A 20,906-nucleotide genomic window follows, 5' to 3' on the forward strand; every position below is an offset into this window, starting at 1 on the left:
GATATGGGAATATATGTGTATATATAACTGATTCATTTTGTTGTGAAGCTGAAACTAACATACCATTGTAAAGCAATTATACTCCAATAAAGATGTTAAAAAAAAAAAGAACAACAGAATAAATCCAAGTAAAGTGAAAAGAAAAGGATAATGATAAGGAAAATAGCTAAATAAAAAGTAAAGGACATCACAGAAAGAATCAGAAAGCCAAAAGTTGACTATTTTAAAAAACTTATAAAAGTGACAAACTTTTGGCAAGATTGATCAAGAGGAAGAAAGAGAAGGTACATATAAACAAGGTTAAGAGGATATAAATGCAACAGAGATTTTTAAAAATATGGAGATAAGAAGTTTATGCAAATAAATTTGAAAAATGACATGAAATAGAAAAATTCCTAGAAAACCGTAATTTAACAACACTGACAAGAAGAAATAGCAAACTGGAATGATTCTATAGCTATTTAAAAGGCTGTATCCATTAAAATTTTTCTTACAAAGAAGACACCAAGCCCGGATATTTTTACCTGGAAGTTGTGCTAAATATTTAAAGAACGAACAGTTCCTTGGACAAACTCTGTGAGAAAATAGAATGAAAGGAAATAGTTCCCACTTCATTTTATGACACAAAAGTCAAACAGGGACCTGGAACTATGAGAATGGAAAATGTACAGGTCACTCTCATTCATAAACGAAATGCCAAATTCCTGAACAAAATATTAATGAACTAAATCCAGCAGTTTTTATTTATCCTAGGATTGCAAGATAAGTTCCAAACAAGAAAAACCTCTAATGTAATTCACATTAACAGATTAAAATAGAAAATCAACCTGTCATCTCAGTGGATACAGAAGGCATGTTTATAAAATTCAACATTTACTCATCTTTAAAATATCCTAATATATAAGTAGGACTACATAAAATTAAAAACTTCTGTATAGCAGAGGAAACAACAAAATGAAAGCCAACCTGTGGAATGGTAGAAAATGTTTGCAAACCTTATATCTGATAAAGAGTTAATATCCAAAATATATAGGGAAATACTACAACCCAACAGCCAAAAAACCAAATACCTACTTTAAAAATGGACAAGAGCCTGAATAGATATTTCTATAAGGAAGACATACAGATGGACAACAGGTATATGAAAAGATGTTCAACATCATCAATTATCAAGGAAATGCAAATCAAAACCACAGTGAGATATCATCTTACACTAGTTAGGATGGCTATCCTAAAAAAATGAAATACAACTGTTGACAAGGATGTGGAAATAAAGGGAAACCTCATACATTGTTGGTGGGAATGTTAATCGGTGCTGCTATGGAAAGCAGTATGGTGAATCCTCCAAATGTTAAAAAGAGAACTACTATGTGATCCAGCAATCTCCTTTCTGGGTATATATCCAAAGAAATTGAAATCAGTATCTCAGAGAGATACCTACACTCTCATATTCACAGCAGCATTATTCACAATGGTCAAGATATGGAAGTAACCTAAGTGCCCACTGGTGAATGAATGGATAAAGGAAATGTACATATACATGCATATATGTAATGGAATATTATTCAGGCTTTAAAAAGAAAGAAATCCTGCCATTTGCAACACCATGGATGAAACTGGAGAATATTATACTAAGTGATGTAAACCAAGAACAGAATGAAAAATACTGCTTGATACCACATATGTTTAGGATCTAAAAATGTCAAACTCATGAAAGCAAAAAATAGAATGGTGGCTGCTAAGGGCTAGGATGGGGCAGGGGAAATGAGAAGGTATTAGTCAAATGGTACAAAGTTTTGTTTTTGCAAGAAAAATACATCTTAGAAATCTACTGTACAGCATAGTGCCTACAGTTAATAATATTGTACACATTAAAAATTGCTAAGAAGGTAAATCTTTTGTTAAATAATTATTATTGGCTAATAATAATAGTAAATAAAGTAGATAGGAGTAAAAAAAAGTCCTATTGGCAAACTAAGAACAAACTGGAACTTTCTTAACCTGTTAATGGTATCTACAAAAAAAATTATAGCAAACTTACTCAATGGTGAAACTTTAAAAGCATTACCTTTAAAATTAGGTTCAACATAAACATGCACAATACTAACATTTCTATTCGACGTTGGTGCGCATGTATCAAAGGTAGGAGGTCCTAGCAGTGCAGTAATATAAGAAAAGAGATTTTAAAAAATAAGGATTGGAAGGGAAAAAAGAAAACTGTCATTTACATATAAATTATCAAAATTAATAAGAAAGTTTATCAGGTTTGCTAGTTGCAAATGCAATATACGAAAAAACCACAATTATGTTTGTACTCATTAGCAATAAATTGGTATAAAATGTAATTTTCTAAAAAGGTATACAATAGCAACAAAAATAAGCAAAAAAAGTCTTATACTGATGTATAAGCCCTTTTAACTTATAAAACTTCACTCAAATAACATCGAAAAAGTCTAAATAGAGAGGCACACCATGTTTACAGAAGACTCGATATCACAAAATGTTAATTCTCCTTAAATTGATATACAGATTGACTGTAATTCCAATCAAAATCCCAAAAGGGGTGTGTGTGTGTGTGTGTGTGTGTGTGTGTGTGTGTGTGTGTGTGTAACTTGAAAAAGTGATTCCAAAATTTATGGGGACAAAAATCCTCATTGCATAATTGTTCATAACCCAAAACGAAACTACCTAAAGGTACATCAATAGTAAGATGGATAAGTAAATCATGGGATATTCACAAAATGTAATATTACACAGCAAGGAGAATAAACCAACTGCATGCAACAATATTATACATGGCACAAAAAAACATAACACTGAATGCGAAAAACCAAGTCACAGATGAATATACACAGCTGTTCAAGCACTTTACACACGTTAATGCATTTAATCCTCAAAACCGTCATTAAGTGATTGTGTGCATCCCCTCCCCCACTGCCCACTGTGGGGGTGGGCAGGTCTTCTAGAGAGAATGCTCCGAGCAGGAGGTAATTCAGATCTTTCTGGGGTAAATAACCTGGCCTCCTCAGCAAGGGAGGTGAGGCAGACATTGCCCAGGGCACTAGCTAAGTTTATTATATCTGCGGTCTGACATAATTCAGTCAATCACTAATGAGTTACTGTCTTGTATACACAGAGCCCCATGCTTGGCTATGGTGAGTGGTAGAGTGGAAGTAGCACAGAGCGACCATTTACTGAGTATCTGCTATGTGCCAGGCTTCGGGCTTGATGCTGGGGATATGATGGGCAAAAAGACCACACACCCACTTTCTTGTTTAAATAATCATAATAATAATAATAAGATTTATTGAGTATTTACTATGCACCGGACATTCTTCTAAGCATTTTATATGCTTTAGTTCTCTAATCTTCACAACACTATTACTAACTTCTTTTGACAGGTGAGGAAATGGAAGGACAGGTAAGTTAAGAGAATTGTCCAAGGTCACAGAGGCAGGAGGTGGCAGAGCTGGGACTCAAAGCTAGGCAGTCTGAATCACTGAATCACCTCAACAACATGGGGAAGTAGGTATTAATTCTGTCTTCCAGCTGAGGAAAGACGGGCTCAGAAATAAAGTGAGCACATATTTATTTTGCACCCTCTATATGACAAACACTATAATAGGTGATTTATATCTATTATTTCTCCAATCTGAAAGACAGAGTTCCCAGGAATATAAGGGTCCTAACAATGGAGGACCCAGGTATGCAGAGAGTGGCTTGCCTGCTTGCCAGCTAAACCCAACAGCCCCTTAGAAAGGACAGAGTGGCTTGGTGAGTGAGGGTGGGGTGTAATTCTCAGTCTCATCCAGGCTCCTAGATCACCAGATGAGAGATTGAAACTGCTGGTGGAGAGGAGGAGGAAGAAGAACAGGAGGTTGGTTTTTACCCCTCTCCCTCTATCCACAGCCTCCATTCTACATAGTATATTTAACATCCTACATCTTCCTGGATCCTCCCCTCACTAGCCCTGAGCCTGGACCTCCTCTAGCATTAGCATAGTGGAAGCTTGGTCAGTTGGTCCTTGAGATGTCTGGGTCCCACACTCCACAGCTGTCTTATCTCTGCACACCTTATGGCTCCTCAGGCCAACATTCTTGGGCTGGCAGCACCTTGATCCACAACTGTACACTGTTATCTATTGGAAATGGTATAGTCTACTTAAAAAATATATTTTACAGGTTTTGTTTGCTTCCCCTTTGAACCTGCTCTTTCTTAAATTTTCAAAGTGAACATTACACCAGCAGGCTTTCCCTGAATGTCTTCTCCCTCAACTCCCCAGAGCAGCAAAAGTGTCCATATGTGCCAAGAAGGCAATGCAGGACACAGGACACCCAGCCTTTCCCAACCCAGTCAGAGGCTTATTAGAAGAGGCCTGAGAAAGGGGAGGAGCAAAACCGACCAATGATACGGTACTGTTGTGTACCCATCACCTGTCCTCTGAGAAACAATGCCAGGAACCATCACCTTATTTCACCCAAGCACTATCAGACAGTACTAATTTCCAGACACTTCACTGATGTCGCCAAAATAAAACATTTAGGCTAACATTGAACTAGAAACATCAAATTTCCAATAAGAAGTATTCCAAACAAGCTCTGGTGAAGAAAGAAAAAAATTCCTAGTCAAAAATCCCTCTGATTATGATGGTCTTTATATAATCCTCATTCTTTCTCTGTCTTCATCTCTCTCTTTCTATCTTTCTTTCTCTACCTTTTTGACATTAGCCTCTTGTTATCTATCCTACAGCTATTTCATCCAGCTGCTCATCTATTCCAACTTTCAGGTTGGGGTGGGGGTGGTTGGGGGGAATATCCTTTGCTCTTCTACATCCACTCTACCACCACCACCTTGAAGCCCACGGAAGCAAACCCCACTTACAGCCCCTCCTGCGTTGCAGCCTGCTGTTGCCACCGTTGTGTGGAATCCAGATCTTCTGCAATCTGGTTTGGGTGAGTTCTCCCATCTCTCGAGACATCCTAGGCGTCGCAGCTAATGACACCACTGTCCTCAAGGTACCGGGCCTCACTTTGTCTTATTAGCTGTCTCTTCTGTTGCTGTGGTCACAGCAGGTGGTGGACAGAGTTGGGACAAGGAGGTGTGCTGGGGTTCTGAGCTCTCTAGCAGCCTGTCTCCAGCCCCTCTCCTGTCTCCTAGTCATTGCCTGACTTGTCTGCCTCTGCTCCTGTATGTACCAGTGGGGGCCTGGGTGCAGAGGAGAGGTTGGACAGAGGTCAGCAGAGGCCTCTGAACTCCGAGGGCTGTGTACATAAGAGATAAGTTGGAGCCCAGCAAGGAAGACAGCCAGCAAGACAGCCCATGTCTGGCCAGTCACTTCCCTCCAATGAAGACAGGACTAGTAGAGTATGCAAATAAAAGACCGAAGATCACGTGCTTATATCCTGTGTGGGGTGGGGAGGAAAAGGTGATGCAGGCAGATCTCAGCAGCTTTCATAGCTTCAAAATAAAAAAACAGGCCCAAGTAGAATGTCAAATTCCAACCCAGAAACAGAGATCCACATCAGAAATGCAAGATTCCCAAGTACAAATACACAAGCACAAAGTCCCTATTGAAAAACGCAATGTTTTGAGCTAGCAATCTTAGGTCTGAACTGGAAGTAGAAGGTTTACTGCCTCAATGCCCTCCCCCGCAAATGGCATTGCAACCCTTGTCTTCCCTGAATTCTGCTACCTTTCCTACTGAAGGGCCTCTCTCTCCTAAAATGTGCTACCCAGGACACTCTCGGAGAGATGGGCACTATCTGATCATCTTTATGCTCTCTCCAGCCAAAGCTAAATAAATCAGAGTAAATCGGACACCTTGGGAAGAGAAGTGAATGCAGCCATTGCTAGGGGGAGAGATGATAAGCACTGTTCACATGACTGCCAACTGCCATCAGGTCCCCTAGGGAGAAAGGCATTGTGATCTGACCCAGAACCATACTAAAGTTCTTCATGCCAAGTCATGGGGATGGAGGCTTAGCGGGGGAGGCTGCAGCAGGCAGAGTGTGGTGAGTTGGGAGCAATGGCCTCAAAGTAGGACAAGTCCATAGGCCAGAGCCATCCTACCCAGATGTCTCTGCTTTACCCTCCCCCATCCCCCTGGTTGTTTTGAAGCTTTTATGTGTAGTACTCATCTAACAGCATAGCTTACCTGGAAGACGTCCAAGTGTGCTCTTACTTCATTCTTTTGCAACCTTCCCACCCCTTGATGAACCTCCAGTGATTGGCTACAAGAAAGCTCAATTTCTTCCACTGAGCTGGGCAACACTGGGGCAATCTCATGGGGATAGCAATCTCCAATCCCTGACCTCCAATGCTCTCAGCTCCACTTTGCCTTTTAAGAAGTTCCCTAAAATATATTCTCAGAATCCTAGTCTACATAAGGGTTAGATTCCCTCCATTTGTTGTGTATAAATCATACCAAACTTTCAATACATTTCAAAGCCTGCCCTTCTAAATGAATCTACTGAGGCAGTGGATAACAGTGGTTAAAAGCAATGAGCTCTGGAGTCACACTACTGGAGTGGAATCCCACCTCTGCCCCTTGCTATGACACGCTGGGTAGAAGACTTAATTTTTCAGTGCCGTGGTGTTTTCATCTCATAAGAGTACCTACTCCCTTAGGGTTGTTGAAGATTCAATGTGTTAACACATATAAAGTAACCTGGAAAATGTTCATTATATATTACCTAACACTGATTCCCTTTGTGAAGTAAAAGGTCAGTTACCTCCTTGGCTAATATGCAACTTCTGGTGTAATGCTGAGCATTCAGGAAACACTCAGTAAAGGAAACTTACAAAATTATGACAAAGGGTTAACATTTATAATAAATAAAGAGCTCATGCCAATCAGTTAGAAAGATGAATTCACTTTTACTTTTTTGGTTTTGTGATACAGAAGTCCCCTAGAAATCATTGCATCCAACCCTCTCAGGTAAGAAGATGGAAGCCTAGAGAGGGAAGTATTTTCCTAAGATCCTATAGTAAATTAAGTCACCAAGTTAGAAATAGAACACTGGGGATCTGATTTCTCCAGTCCAGGGTTTTTCTTTGGTTAACTGATCAATCAAGCTTGATTTAAGAATGTGGTCTTCTAGATTAGCTCAGAACATTTAGAGTCTTAGAACTAGAGTTTGGAAGACATGCAACTCTCTTAATCGTAATAAGTCTCCTAACTGGTATCACTCTGCTAAGGCTAGTAATCTGAATAATAACCCTTTACATGTATGTTTTCCATGGCCCACAAAGAAACATATTCCTCATCATAGTTGCTCCTTCCAAACATTCTCACTAGCCTCACAGGGAAACTGAGGTCTAGGGAGGGGAAGTGGCTTGTCCGAGGTAATCAATCCAGTCACATGAACCCCTCTTCTATGTTTACAGTTTTGTCCTCATGACCCTGCCAAGAGGCAGAAAGATAAATTTAGCAGCAGGAAATCTGAGATAGGAGCTTAGTGGGCTTTTGACAAGGTCTGAAAGGGTAAACTTAGGATCCAGGCTTGAAAACCCAACTTAAAACTACCTGGAACTGAGTGTGTGTGTGTGTGTGTGTGTGTGTGTGTGTGTGTGTGTGTGTGCGCGTGTGTGTGTGTTTTAACCATTGTTATCAATTCTGATCCCCAGAAGTAGGAAAACTAAACAAGCTTTATGGGAAGGCCTCAGCCCTGGCTCTTCTCAATCAAACGTGTCTCTCCAGTCATGTCTCTCTTTAGACCCCTGTGGTTAAATTGTGCCAGCTGACTCACTAGGCCCCCAAACTTACTGTGTACTTTTTTGCCTCTGGGCCTTTGCTCAGCCTGGAATGCCTTCTCTTCCCTTCCCTTCTCAGTGAAATCTGACTCACTCTTCAAGGCCAGGCTCAATGCTCACCTCCTCTGAGAAGCCTTGTCTTTGGTTCCCACATTGCCTATATGCTTCTGTTTATCTGTGCAAGTATCCACCTTTTACCGGTCTACTTTCCTACTAGACTGTGAGCTCCTTAAGGATGGGAGTGGATCTCAGTTATCTGTGATCTGTTTCCAGGTGTCCAGCTCAGGCCCTGGCACAGAGGAGACTTGCTCAATCTACATCTCTCTGCCCTAGATGAGATGAACATGTGTACAAATAATCCCCATTCAACAAAGGTAAATTTTATAAAAAGAGAGCTATCCAGGGAACTGGGTGGGGGAACTAACTTGGTCTGAAGGTAGAAGGTGGTAGTAGGATCTAGAAAGTTTCTCAACCCTGAATGGGGCAGAACAGAAAGAACAAAAGAATGAAGTCCCCCCCCAGAAAAAAGTTCCAATTAATGGTTACAGAAAAAATTGTTCACTCAGTATCAGAGACTCACTCAAGACCAAGAGCTGAGTCACAAATTCTAATTTGGGGTTAACTCTATGGAGGAAAAGCATAAAGTATGACTACCTGAGGCCCACAGATCCTGACCATCCTCCCAAAGTATGGAGTGTATGGGAGAATCTCATTAAAAGCAGTATCAAGACAGTACTGATGGGTATCAAAATCACAAATGGGGTCTTCTTATTGGTAATTCTTCGAGTGTGTGGGTGTGAATGCATTTGTGTTAGGGTGAGGAGGGGAGATTGCATGCTTACAGGTCAGGTGCCTATATGTGAATATCAGGCCTTCTGTGGCAGCAGCCTAGGATCCACTTCCTCCTTGGCCACTGCCCTGGCCCACCATCCCCCTACTACTTTCAGCCCCATGCCTGGGGCCCAAAGTTTGCTCTATCCTAGTCCTAGGAGTAGCCCTCCACAGACCATAGTCACTCAGGGAGAAGAGCAGCTGGAGGGTTATGTGTGGTATTGCCTGTGGAGGCTACAGAAAAAGTAGGATCACTAAGACAGAGCACGGAAGTCCTGAAATATTTCAGAAGAGCTTTAGTTCCTGTCATCCCACTCCTCTTCACCTTGTGACAGTCCTCTGAGGGAAATAGGAGGGACTTCAATTTCCATTTTGGTGAGGAGGCTATTGAAGCCCAGAGAAGCTAAAAGACTTGTTCAAAGTGTCACAGCAAACCAGCCCTACTTTATACACCAGTTGGGAGGTAAGAGATACAATCTCTATCACCCAGTTCATTCAAAACTGGACTAGACCATGTTAAAGAGACTTCTAAAGTGCTAGGGAACTGCCCTTTGGGCCAGTGTTCCACAAAGACACGTCAGAATGGATGATAGATAATGAAATATAGAAATCATGTTATCCCCAACTTCCCATACACTTTAGTGAACAGTTTGAGTGTCCACCTATTCCAAGAAAACTTTCCAGAGAGCCTAAAGAATGGATTTGGGTTTGTGTTAACTCCTATCTATTTTTCCTTCTGTTTCACCTACCTGTTCTCCTAGAGGTTTTTTCTTCCATCGCTAGTTATCCAATACACGACACACGGCTCTCTTGCATTTAGACCCCCAAAGCAGGTACAGAGAGTGGCATCAAGCAGGGAGCCTGGAGGCACTCGTTGGCTCCCTGGGAAGGCTGGGGAAGTACCCTTGGTAAGAGGGGGTGTGTGCCCGCTGTTGAAATATCAGCTGCCAAAGAAGTTCCTGAGTCACCCAGAGCCTTTTCTCTTCAGGCCAACCATGTGTTCGCCTTGCCCCAAAGGTCAGAACTAATATTAACAAGCTACTGCAGAATGGGGAAATGAAAACCAGCAATGTAAACAGGCAAGATCTGGATTTCCTTGGGGCTGGTTCAGATTGGTCTTCAGTGTAAATCAGCACGATCCCCTACTGGAAAGTGATTTGGCAATATGAAGCAAGAGCAATAAAAATGTTCATTTCCTTTGTCCTAATTATTCCACTCTTGGGACTCAATCCTAAGCCAATAACCACCAAAACATGGAAAAGCTTAAAGCACCAACATCTTAATTTTAATTGCAGGGCTATTTTCTGATGGCAACAACTAGAATGTAACCTTTAAGTCCTCCAGGAGGAAAAGCAGCTCTTTGGGTCTTTTTTGCAGACACTGAGAATGATGGTTTTAAGGCTATGGAATTCTGGGGGAAAAGTAATTATGCCACAATTCTGGGTGAGGAACCTAAGGATGCGAAGTTATGCTTTTCCCTGGACATTGGGCATGTCTATTATTTCTATTTTTATGTTATCAAAAACAAGTCACTAACCTGTTGATGCTCTTGCTATTGCCCTTTATTTGTTCATTCATTCAACAAATATTTATTAACTCCTAATATGTGTTGTGCGCTATATTAGGGGATGGGGCTAACAAGATGAATCAGATATGGTCATTGCTCTCAAGCTCTTGGCAGTCTAGTGACAGAAATAGAAATCAGTGGTAGCTGTGCATTGTAAGCGCTGTGACAGAATGGACCATAGGGTGATGTGGGGGCCCAGAGGAAAAGATCTAACTGGGGAGGTTAGAAAAAACTTACTCAGGAAAATATTCCTTGAGCTGATTAAGACAGGGGTTGAATCCTGGCTCTACTGCTTCTGTGATACTGGGGTGAATTCACTGAACCTCTCTTAGCCTCAATGCCCCTTACAGTGTTGCCCTGATAATGAAATGAGATAATGCATATGGAAGAGCCATAGGTTATATTGGAAGACAGTGCTGCTCTGGAACTTGGGTAGCCCACTTAAACTCTCTTGGCCTTGATTTTAATAATCTGAGAAACAGAGCAAAGAGGAAGTACCTGTCAGGCCACATCCTAAGGGATGCTATAAGGCCCAAGACAAATAATGACTACAGGGTGAGCTTGATACAGCTTCCCCATCTCACGCCCCCAGCCCAATAAAGCCAGAGGCCCTCTTCTAAATCTTACTCCACTAGAGTGCTTCTTTTTTTCCCTCATTTTCCCCGTGGTTTATTGAAAAGGTTCAATACTCACTATTTTGCAGCCTGCCACCCCCCAATATGTTTTGGGATCTTTCCATATCACTACACATAGAACATTTCATTATTCCCCCCCTTTTAAAAAAAATATTTTATATTGGAGTATAGTTGATATACAATGTTGTGTTAGTTTCAGGTGTATAGCAAAATACATCATATACTGTTTATTCTTTTTCAGATTCTTTTCCCATACAGGTTACTACAGAGTATTGAGTAGAGTTCCCTGTGCTGTATAGTGGGTCCTTGTTTCTCTATTTTATATATTGTAGTGTGTATATATATTAAAAAAGCGAGGTAAATTTGAACACAAAATTAACAATTTTAAAGTCTATGATTAAGTGGTATTTAGTACATTTTGCAAAGATTTCATTTATATGAAATATCAAAAATAGGTAAACCCACAGGAACAGAAAGCAAATTGATGCCATAAAGGTGCTGGTGGTGGAGGGCATAGGGACTAACTGCTTAATGCGTAATGGTTATGTATTTCCCTTTGGGGTGATGTTTTGGAACTAGGTAGAGGTGATGGTTCCTCATTCCTTTTATTATTAGTTTTTTAAATATGGTAAAATATACATAACATAAAAATTAAACATTTTTAATTAAGATTCTTTTGGCACAAAAGCATATAGATCAATGGAACAGAATAGAAAGCCTGGATATAAACCCACACACCTACTTTCAATTAATCTTGGACAAAGGAGGCAAGAACATACAATGGAGAAAAGACAGTCTCTACAGCAAGTGGTGCTGGGAAAGTTGGACAGCCTTATGTAAATCAATGAAGTTAGAAGACTCACACCATACATGAAAATAAATTCAAAATGGTTTAAAGACTTAAATATAAGACGTGACACCATAAAAAAAAAACTCTTAGAAAAAGAACATAGGCAAAAAATTCTCAGACATAACTCCTGGTAATATCGTCTTAGATCAGTCTCCCAAGGCAAAAGCAATAAAGCAAATAAGTGGGACCTAATCAAACTTAAAAGCTTTTGCACAACAAAGGAAACCATAAACAAAACGAAAAGATGACCTAAGGACTGGGAGAAAGTATTTGCAAACGATGACCGACGACCATCAAGATCTTAATTTCCAAAATGGAGTGCGTTTCTTATTGCTCCCTCCTCCGGCCGCAAAGTTCCCTTCGCGCATTCCCCCGCCCACATTTACATGCAGGGTTACGCCAGCCACTCCCTAGTCGCTGGGTGCCGCAGCCCTCTTCGTACTCAGGGGCGCAGTCTGAACACTGTGGGCGGGGCTTCGGTCGCTGCGCGGTTCCGCCACTTAAAAAGTGGTAAAATCTCGTTTGTAAGTAATCGAAATCACCAAGGGGACTTTTCAGCAGAGCAGAAACGCAGTCAGACTCAGGCACGTAAGCCAGTGTCGGGTGGTAGGGGCAGGAGCCCAACCACTGGCCTTCCTCTCACTATTCATCGCCCCTAGGCTACCACACCGCCCCCTTCAGCTTCCGCTTCTCCAGCCAATGAAAACTGAAGGGCTTGAATCCCCGCCCCATGTGTGTCCGACCCTTTTGCGGCACGCACAAGAACGCCTGCGCAAATGCGCGCGCGGAAGGCCAGGCCTGGCGGACACAGGAATTTTCGGGTTTTGGCTCGCACTTACGTGGGGCGCGGGCTTAAAGGCATTGCAGTTAGCTGTCAGCATGTTGCGCGTGGTGAGCTGGAACATCAATGGGATTCGCAGCCCCGTGCAAGGGGTGGGAAACGAGGAGCCCAGCAATTGTACCGCCATGGCCATGGGGCGCATTTTGGACAAGCTGGATGCTGACATCGTCTGTCTTCAGGAGACCAAAGTAACCAGTGAGCGCTCAAGAATTCAGGACCCCTACCACACGTTCCCTTTTCCGCTAACTTTTGCTCTCTGCTCCATATCATTTAACTTTCCCATTTCTCTATCCTTAGAGTCCTCCCCCTAGAGCCCGTCTGGAATCCCAATCCCCCCTCTATATTTCGCACTCCAGCTAGATCTCCTAATTCCGACATCATCTCCTGGCCTCAGCAGAACCATAATTCCCTCCCCCTTGCAATCTCCATCTTCTTTCAGATCCTCTAATTCCTACTCATTCTCCTGACACAGCTCAGTCCCCCAAATTTCTTCCCGCCACACACTTTCCATCTCCCACTCCCAAGACAGACACCCCCACTTTCCCTTTTCTGCCCCCAGTTCATATCCTTTAATTCTCACACCATCTTTGCCCCCAGTTTAGACTCCCTAGTTTCCTCCTTTTTAAACTTCTATCTCAGATCCCCAGTTCCTCTTATCTCTACCGCCATCTCTCCTCCCCAGCTGAGAGCTTCTCATCATTTCTACCTCATGTCCCACCCCAAACTTAGACCCTCTAATTCCCTCTCCCCCACAGCTCAATCCCCTGATTCCTTCCCTCTCCCACCCACCTCCCTCTAAGACCCATTACCTACTTTCCCTCCATCCTCAGTTCAAATCCTTGAATTCCCTCTCCTACCTCCTACTCCCAGCTCAGATTCCCAGTTCTCTCTCCCATATGTCCATTTCCCACCCCCAACTTCCTCCAGTCACCTAGTCACCTAGCCTCCTCCCACCTAATTCTTCACCTCCCATTCAGTAGTCTTCCCCTTTCTCGTAATTCTGATAACAATTCCCTCTCTAGTCCCCACCTTTTTTTAGCTTCTCTTCTTATCATAGGTACTTGATATTCTCTTCTACCCTGGCTCTGATGTGTGCAAGAAATTAGCCTACAGCTGTAATTCCAAGCCTTTCTGTGTCCTGGGTCCTAGTTTTATCTCTGATGTAATCTTACATCTTTTTTTTTTCCAGGGGATGTGCTGACAGAGCCCCTGGCTATCATTGAGGGCTGTAACTCCTATTTCAGCTTCAGCCGCAACCGTAGTGGCTATTCTGGTAAATCGGGCTTTCTGGGGACTTTAAAGTGATGGAGACAGGTGGGAAAGGGTTTTCAATATTTAATGAGAAGGTAATAAGAAATGTAGGCTTTTCATCCAAGAGCTAAAGCCATATCAGGTTATATGAAGGATAATTTTTATGTATAATATTGGATCTCAGAAACACAGTAGTGTGATGGTTAGTTGTATGAGCTCTGGAGCCAGACTGCCTGAGTTTGGATCCTAGCTCACTTCCTAGCTGCGTACCCTCTGGCAAGCTACTTAACCTCTTTATGCCTCAAGTTCCTCAGCTGGAAAATGGAGATAATGTGTACTTCTTAGGGCTATTACAAGGACTAAACTAATTAATCCATGTGATAATAATAATAGCTAACATTTTCTGAGCACCTACCATGTAAAGCACTTAGAATATTAGCTGTTATTAATCTGCAGCTTTTCTAGATGAAGGAACTGAAATTCCAGGGTTTGAGTAGAGGAGTTGCCTCAGGCATCCATGGCCCTTGAGTTGGGGGAGTCATCAAGAGAGCCACACTTGATGAAGATGAGTCGGGTGACCTGTGCAGGGGCAATAGACTGTGCAACAGGCTGTTGGCTGCCAGGCCTGCTTAGAGTACCCTCTCTGTCTCCAGGTGTAGCCACCTTCTGTAAGGACAGTGCTACCCCAGTGGCTGCTGAAGAAGGCCTGAGTGGCCTACTTGCCACTCAGAATGGGGACGTGGGTTGCTACGGAAACATGGATGACTTCACTCAAGAGGAGCTTCGAGCTCTGGATAGTGAGGGCCGGGCCCTCCTCACACAACACAAGATCTGGTAATAGCCCACATCCGCCTGTCACCGAGCATTGCTGGTTCAACTCTGTGAATGTGGTGATTCTAAGGCTTGCCTTATAAACATACATTCACCATAGAAAACTTCCCAAACTTGCCTTTCCTGGACTTCAGTCCTGGCAAGGCAACCTGCTATGTGACCCTGAACAAATCATATTCTCTTCTGAGCCTTGAGTTCTCTATTTCTACAGGGGTGGGGGCGGGGGGAGAGGGAGCCTGGCCAGGAGGACTAGCTCTCTTTTTTACCACAGGTGCCTCAGAAGCAAGTTAGCCAACTTTACTGCCCCAGGTTGCTCTCTTTCTGTGTCCTGTCTTTGTGAATGGCAGGACCATCACCTGGTTTACCTGAGTGTCATCCTAGATGTAGTCAGTCCTCAAGTCCTGTGTATGCCAGCTTGTTCATGTCTCTCTATCCCTTTCCTTCACTTCCATCCCACAGACAATCATTAAGTGGGAGCCACATGGTGTGGGGAGGGGAAGGGTGGCTTGAAAGTGACCCCTTTTGCGGGGGCCGGTTCTATTCTCCCCAGCACATGGGAAGGGAAGGAGAAGACCTTGACCCTAATCAACGTGTACTGCCCCCATGCGGACCCTGGGAAGCCTGAGCGGCTCGCCTTTAAGATGCGCTTCTATCGCTTGCTGCAGATCCGAGCAGAAGCCCTCCTGGCAGCTGGCAGGTACTGCAAACCTGGGCAGCAAGGCTTCCTTGAGCTTGTCCCGGGTGCCCAGCCCCGTGTCAAGGTCCATTGAGAGGGATATGGGATCTTTGTCTTTTGAGTTCATTTACAGCCTAGTTGTAGACACCAGCAGGCCCACCAGAATAGACCCTGCTGTCTAAGAGCTGTGGGGACCAGGTAAAGTGATACAAATATGGGTTTTGTACTCAGATACCTCTGAGCACCTATCCCAGCTCCTCTTTTACTCACTGTGAGCCCGAAGGCTAGTGTTGCCCCTATTTTCTCTTTTGTAAAATAAGTGTATGAATCCCTACCTCAGAGTATAGTTTTAAGGATGAAATGAGATGAGGAAGGTAACGTACTTGGGAACAAATGAAAAGTCTTATCCCAGGGAGGGACAGGAAAGTGAGGGTAGGTTGACATAATCGAGGGATGCTTCCTAGAGGGAGTGGTACCTGAGCTCATCTTTAAAGGACCAGAAAGATGCCATTAGGTAGAGATAAGTGAGACAATCATGTCAAACAGGGAACAGGGTTACCTTTGGAGATCATAATTGTGTTGGTCAGTTGTAAAAGGCATCAAGGTTATACTGAAATTGGAGAGGCAGGCTATTATGACTTGCCGTTGGACCCTACCTTGACCTCTGTGTGGCAGGTGGTCTATCTGAGATCTTGGGCCCAGGAGAAAGTAGATGGGCCAGGACTACTGCTTCCCTTTTTGAACATTCATTTTATGTTTTTCAGCCATGTTATCATTCTGGGGGACCTGAATACAGCCCACCGCCCCATTGACCACTGGGATGCAGTCAACCTGGTAAGGCTCCCTCTAGGCCTTTGACCTCACTCCTGACTATGGTTCTGTTTAGCCAGCCAATCAATGCTTTTTTTTTTTTGGCCCAGGGGCAAGCTTCCTTCACGGAAAAGCAGAGCTTAGTTTGAAATTCTATTCTCAAAGCACTGAGGATTGTGCTGTGGACTCAGTTAGTAGTCAGTGCTGGCTCGGCCCCTCAGAGCTCTCAGCATGGTGGTGGGGTATGGACACATGACCAGTCAATTATAGAATGGTGTCTTCAGGGCTGAGGCAGAGACAGCAGCCCAGGAGGTTAGGAGAGCCTGGAAATAGGAGTCGGGCCAGCCAGGACGTCAGGGGAGATATCTTAAAATGGCTGAATCTTAAAAGATGAGTAGAACAGAGCTTTGGGGTGGGAAGCAAAGAATTCTAGCATGATGAGCAAAGGATGCAAGGTGAGAATTTGGCTGGTGTGCATTGAGAACTACAAGTCCCATTCTTGTTAGGGGGTGACAGAGAAGGAAGGTGAGTAGCAGGAGATGGGACTGGAGAGTTTCAGTCAGATTTCAAGAGCCTGGAACTCCACATTGCCTTGATCATTTCCCTAATATACTATGTTTCCTGCTCATGAACCTTCAACACCTCTCTGTTACCTTTGTGATGCAGAGAAAACACACAGGCCTGGCATTCAAAACTCTTTCTTGTCTGCACCCAGTCTCCGTTTCCATCCTCCGCACCGCTACACACTCCATCCACTCCAGCCAGGTTGTCTCCTCTCTGCCCATTGCAAAAGTTATTCTCATTTTGGCTTTTCTCACTGTCCTCTGAATTGGTAGGCATCCGCTCCCTCTGTCTTCTTTTCTTGTGTGAACCTCTCATCTCTGAGTCCTTCTATGCCAATGGTCCTCAACCCTTGAAAGTACATTAGTACAAGGAGCTTTTACAAAAATGTCAATACCTTGGTGCAACCCTAGACCAATTAAATCAGAATCTATTGGGTGTGGAGCCAGGGTAGCAGTATGTTTTGAAAGTTCCCAGGCTGATTTTATTGTATATTCAGGCTTGAGGACCACTGCCCTAGAATCTCCAAGTCAGTTCTCATCATAGCTTGCCTCATAAGGGGAGGGATAAGTAACTTATGCTGGCACAGTCCAACTCAGCTGTAGGCTTGGCTCAAAGAAGAGGCTGTAGGAAAATTCCTTGATTAGTTTGCAGAAGAGCCACAGGAACATAAATGTGTCTCTCAGCTGGGAAAATGAGCAGAAATGAGATAATGAGAGACTGGTGGTGGTGGTGGTGGTGGTGGTGGTGGTGGTGGTGGTGGGGAAGGGAGTGTACACTACAAACTGCAAGCCTTCGATCCTCCCTACCTTATTCCTTATCGGTGTTTACTTAGTCTGTTTTTGCTGCTTCCTGTGATAGTGTTATATACTTTTATGCCTTCTCTTCTTAGTTTAGAAATATCTTAGATATCTCGAGTGCACTTCCTATATTCTTTTTTTCCCAAGGAAAGAGAACTAATAGTACCAGATCACATGAGAAACACAATCTTTCCAAAATAACAGAGTATGTCTACTTCCCACAAGACCAGCTCTTCTAGTCTCATCTCCCTAAATAGTACCATCGTCCTCTTGGTTGCTCCAACCAGAAGCCAGGGAATTGTGTTAGTGTTCTTCTTCTTTACCCCCCTTTCCCATTCAATTGGTCAGTGAGTACTGTTGATTCTAGCTCCAAATCATCTCTTAATTTCATTTTGTCTCCTCTGGCACCACCCTAGTCTAAGTGACCATCACCTCTTGATAGTCAGTCTGGTTGCCCCTCAAGTCTTTTGGGTATACTGTCCCCTCCCTCCACAGGCCCATCACAGAAGTTGTTCTCTCAATTTGTAACACCCTCTGCCTGGGTTACTCTTGCTCAGCCTTCAGATCTGGATCTGGATCTCAGCTCCAGATCACTTCCTGAAAGGAAGCCTTGTTGGTCCCCAAGACAAGATCATGGTCCCACTTTGTCTCTAGTATCGTGCCTGGCACATAATCAGTGTTCTTTGAACATTTGTTGCACTGAATGAGTGGGTGAGTGGATTGGATGGATGATGAATTAGGGATCAGAGCCAAAGGAAGTATTCAGACCTGAAACCCTGGAGCCCCTCAGCTCAGGAAGGGGGTGTGGTCAGTGAAGGCTTTGACACACACAACAAGATAAGCCAAATAGTACCAGAGGGTTTACATGAAAAGGCAACAGGCTTCTTAACTCCTAACCTCAGCCCTACTTCCTGGAGGTAACCACTTTTAACTTGCTGTTTTCCATTCTCTTGGTGAGCAGTTCTGAGAATTGCTTTGATTAACTAACAGCAAGCTTTCAGATCTGGGATTTATGGCCCAGTGCAAGGTAGAGGTAGCCTGATGCAGAGGGGAAAAAGAATCATGGCCTTTTAAATCAGTAAGGGTGGAAAGTGAATCCCAGCTCTGCCAGTTCTGGACTGTATGACCTTAAGCATTCTTCTCTGAAACAACCACATTTTCTTGTCTGTAAAATAAAGCAGTTAATCTAAGCCCCTTCCAGTTCTAGGCGTCTAGTTCTACCTCTTTCTTTGTCCCCCTTCTCTTTCCCCAGGAATGCTTTCAAGAGGACCCAGGTCGCAAGTGGATGGACCACTTGCTCAGTAACCTGGGGTGCCAGGCTGGTTCCCATACGGGACCCTTCATTGATAGCTACCGATGCTTCCATCCAAAGCAGAAGGGGGCCTTCACCTGCTGGTCCACAGTCAGTGGCGCCCGCCATCTGAACTATGGCTCTCGGCTTGACTATGTGCTGGGAGACAGGACCCTGGTCATGGACACCTTTCAGGCCTCCTTCTTGCTGCCTGAGGTGATGGGCTCTGACCACTGCCCCGTGGGTGCAGTCTTAAGCGTGTCTTCTGTGCCAGCAAAACAGTGCCCACCTCTGTGCACCCGCTTCCTCCCTGAGTTTGCAGGCACCCAGCTCAAGATCCTTAGATTCCTAGTTCGTCTCGAACAAGATCCTGTGTTCAGGCAGTCAGCGCTGCAGCTCAGCAATCAAACACCGGTACAGATGCGCCAAAACAAAGCCCGTGTGCGCTCGACCAGGTCTCGGCCAAGTCAAGCTGGTTCCAGTAGAGGCCAAAAAAACCTGATGAGCTACTTCCAGCCATCCTCCAGTCGTCCCCAAGCTTCTTCTAACTTGGAGCTTCCTAGCCTGGGCACCCTCATGACCCCAAAGACCTCAGAAGAGGATGTGATGGCCAATGTGGTGGAGGGGCGGGCCAAGGCTTCAGAGGCCAAGGATGAAAAGGAGGTACGGACCTCATTCTGGAAGTCTCTGCTGGGGGGGCCCTTGCCCATGCCTCTGTGTGGGGGCCATGGGGAGCCGTGTGTAATGCGAACTGTGAAGAAGCCAGGACCCAACCTGGGCCGCCACTTCTACATGTGTGCCAGGCCCCAGGGTCCTCCCACTGACCCTTCCTCCCGCTGCAGCTTCTTCCTCTGGAGCAGGCCCAGCTGAACCAACCCAGGCCTAGGGATGTCTGGCATGGTTAACCTTGTACATGGTCTGAGGCCAGCTTCCTCCTAAGCTACTTCCTCAAGACCTCCTTCCCACCTCCTCTTCCTCCTCCACCTTCCTCAGGGACCCTTCCCTTTCCTCTTTTTCTTCTTCCTCCAAGGCCTCCCTTCCTCTCTCTTCTTCCTGCCTAGCTCCCCCTCACTGGTGAGCTTCTTTTGTCTTAATGCTGTGACCCAGTCCCCCACCCCGCTTCCCACCTTCCTCTCAGAATTACAGAGGAACCAGTTGCCCCAGGAAGTTGTGATTTTAAACCCCTTCCTTCCTTCCTGGGAAATGTATCTGTGCCTAAATAAAGTACGTGTCTTTGTTGTAGTGCACCATGTCATGTGGACATTTTGGATGTGCTCCATAAAGCTGAGTCAGAGACGTTATCTCAGTCCCGGGTTTGCCAACTGCCTGTAACCTGATGATATAACTTCCAGGGAGAGGGGAGGAAGGAGGATTGGTGCTTACCATTAAAGTGCTCTGTTGAGTTGTTGGGGTTCCCTGCACTGCTGAGGTTGGATCAGCAAGGGAGGTGGGTGTGGTGGAGCAGAAAGCTCAAGTGGGCTGTGTAGCTTTAAACCACTGTTTCTCAACTGATGTGTCTCACAGCTGCCACAAATGGGTTACAGGGTAGAAAGAAATGGGTCCCTCAACCCTAGAGTTGCCAGGCAGGACCAGGAATTGCACAAGTTTCAGGAAAGATTGCCTCCTAGACAAGTAATACCATTAATTCACCCAAGCATGCCATGCAAATGTTTTCAGTGTGTTATGACCTAGAAAGTTTGGGAGCATTGCCTTGAACAAGTTGCTTGCTATAGCCAAGCCTCTTTCTCACCTTGGGAAACAGAACTGATAAGTCTTGTTTTATAAGGTGCTGTGAGAAGCAAAGAGGATAATGGATTGAGGAGGACATCCATTCTCTCTGTTGGAAAATATCTCCAAAGTTTTGGGGAACCAGTCTTTTTCTCCAGGCAGATTGGTTTGGGCTGATTCCACCTCCTGGCTTCAGAGGCTACCTGGGGCCTGAGTTTCTGGGCCTACGCCTGAAGAGTCAATCCCTGGATTCTTGTTGAAACCATGGGGAAAGAGCCATTTGATATAAACCTGCCAAATGTCCTGGCTCTTTGTTTAACTCACTGTGTAGTTTTTGGCCTCTTGCTCTTTCTGGATCTGTTTCCCTATCAGTAAAATGACCAACAGGTGATCAGTGGTTTCCTCATGGCTCTGCCACTTGTCTGAGGGGGTCAGGTATAATGTAGTTGTCTGTTCTCTGTCAAACAAAGGGCTACAAATGC

At 44.2% G+C, this 20,906-nt stretch overlaps 2 protein-coding genes across 20 annotated transcripts in view; one reads left to right on the top strand and one right to left on the bottom strand.

Moving 5' to 3' along the window:
* Positions 1 to 9,566, bottom strand: part of PFKFB1 (6-phosphofructo-2-kinase/fructose-2,6-biphosphatase 1) — a 198,810-nt gene extending 189,244 nt beyond the window's left edge. For 3 of the 17 annotated variants that reach the window (XR_010940066.1, XM_067723903.1, XM_067723910.1), the window contains exon 1: positions 9,333 to 9,534. Coding sequence is in view for 15 of the 17 variants with exons in the window: in XM_067723903.1 (XP_067580004.1) it covers positions 9,333 to 9,360 (28 nt within the window). In the remaining 2 variants the exon portion in view is untranslated. Of the gene's footprint in view, positions 1 to 4,881; positions 5,458 to 9,332 lie in introns of all 17 variants that reach the window. The other 14 variants (XR_010940067.1, XM_067723906.1, XM_067723898.1 and 11 more) reach the window with 11 other exon arrangements.
* Positions 9,567 to 12,363: 2,797 nt separating this feature from the next.
* On the top strand, positions 12,364 to 19,943 carry APEX2 (apurinic/apyrimidinic endodeoxyribonuclease 2). Of its 3 annotated transcripts, none has more exons than XM_067724290.1 (6): positions 12,364 to 12,664; positions 13,666 to 13,749; positions 14,381 to 14,561; positions 15,109 to 15,255; positions 15,999 to 16,068; positions 18,658 to 19,943. In XM_067724290.1, the coding sequence occupies exons 3-6, from the start codon at positions 14,485 to 14,487 to the stop codon at positions 19,564 to 19,566; spliced, it is 1,203 nt and encodes a 400-aa protein (XP_067580391.1). In that variant the 5' UTR covers positions 12,364 to 12,664; positions 13,666 to 13,749; positions 14,381 to 14,484; the 3' UTR covers positions 19,567 to 19,943. The 3 variants fall into 3 exon arrangements, with proteins under 3 accessions (XP_067580391.1, XP_067580389.1, XP_067580388.1); XM_067724287.1 differs by having other exon boundaries at positions 12,367 to 12,671; XM_067724288.1 differs by lacking the exon at positions 15,109 to 15,255 and having other exon boundaries at positions 12,365 to 12,671.
* Positions 19,944 to 20,906: the final 963 nt, after the last annotated feature.

This window comes from Pseudorca crassidens, chromosome X (assembly GCF_039906515.1).
Source record: "Pseudorca crassidens isolate mPseCra1 chromosome X, mPseCra1.hap1, whole genome shotgun sequence".
NCBI classification, from domain to species: domain Eukaryota; kingdom Metazoa; phylum Chordata; class Mammalia; order Artiodactyla; family Delphinidae; genus Pseudorca; species Pseudorca crassidens.

Coding starts and splice junctions, on each gene's coding strand:
- APEX2 (XM_067724287.1), top strand. CDS start 12,515: ATGTTGCGCGTGGTGAGCTGGAACATCAATGGGATTCGCAGCCCCGTG. Junction 14,562..15,108: donor CTCACACAACACAAGATCTG/GTAATAGCCCAC, acceptor TATTCTCCCCAG/CACATGGGAAGGGAAGGAGA. Junction 16,069..18,657: donor ACTGGGATGCAGTCAACCTG/GTAAGGCTCCCT, acceptor CTCTTTCCCCAG/GAATGCTTTCAAGAGGACCC.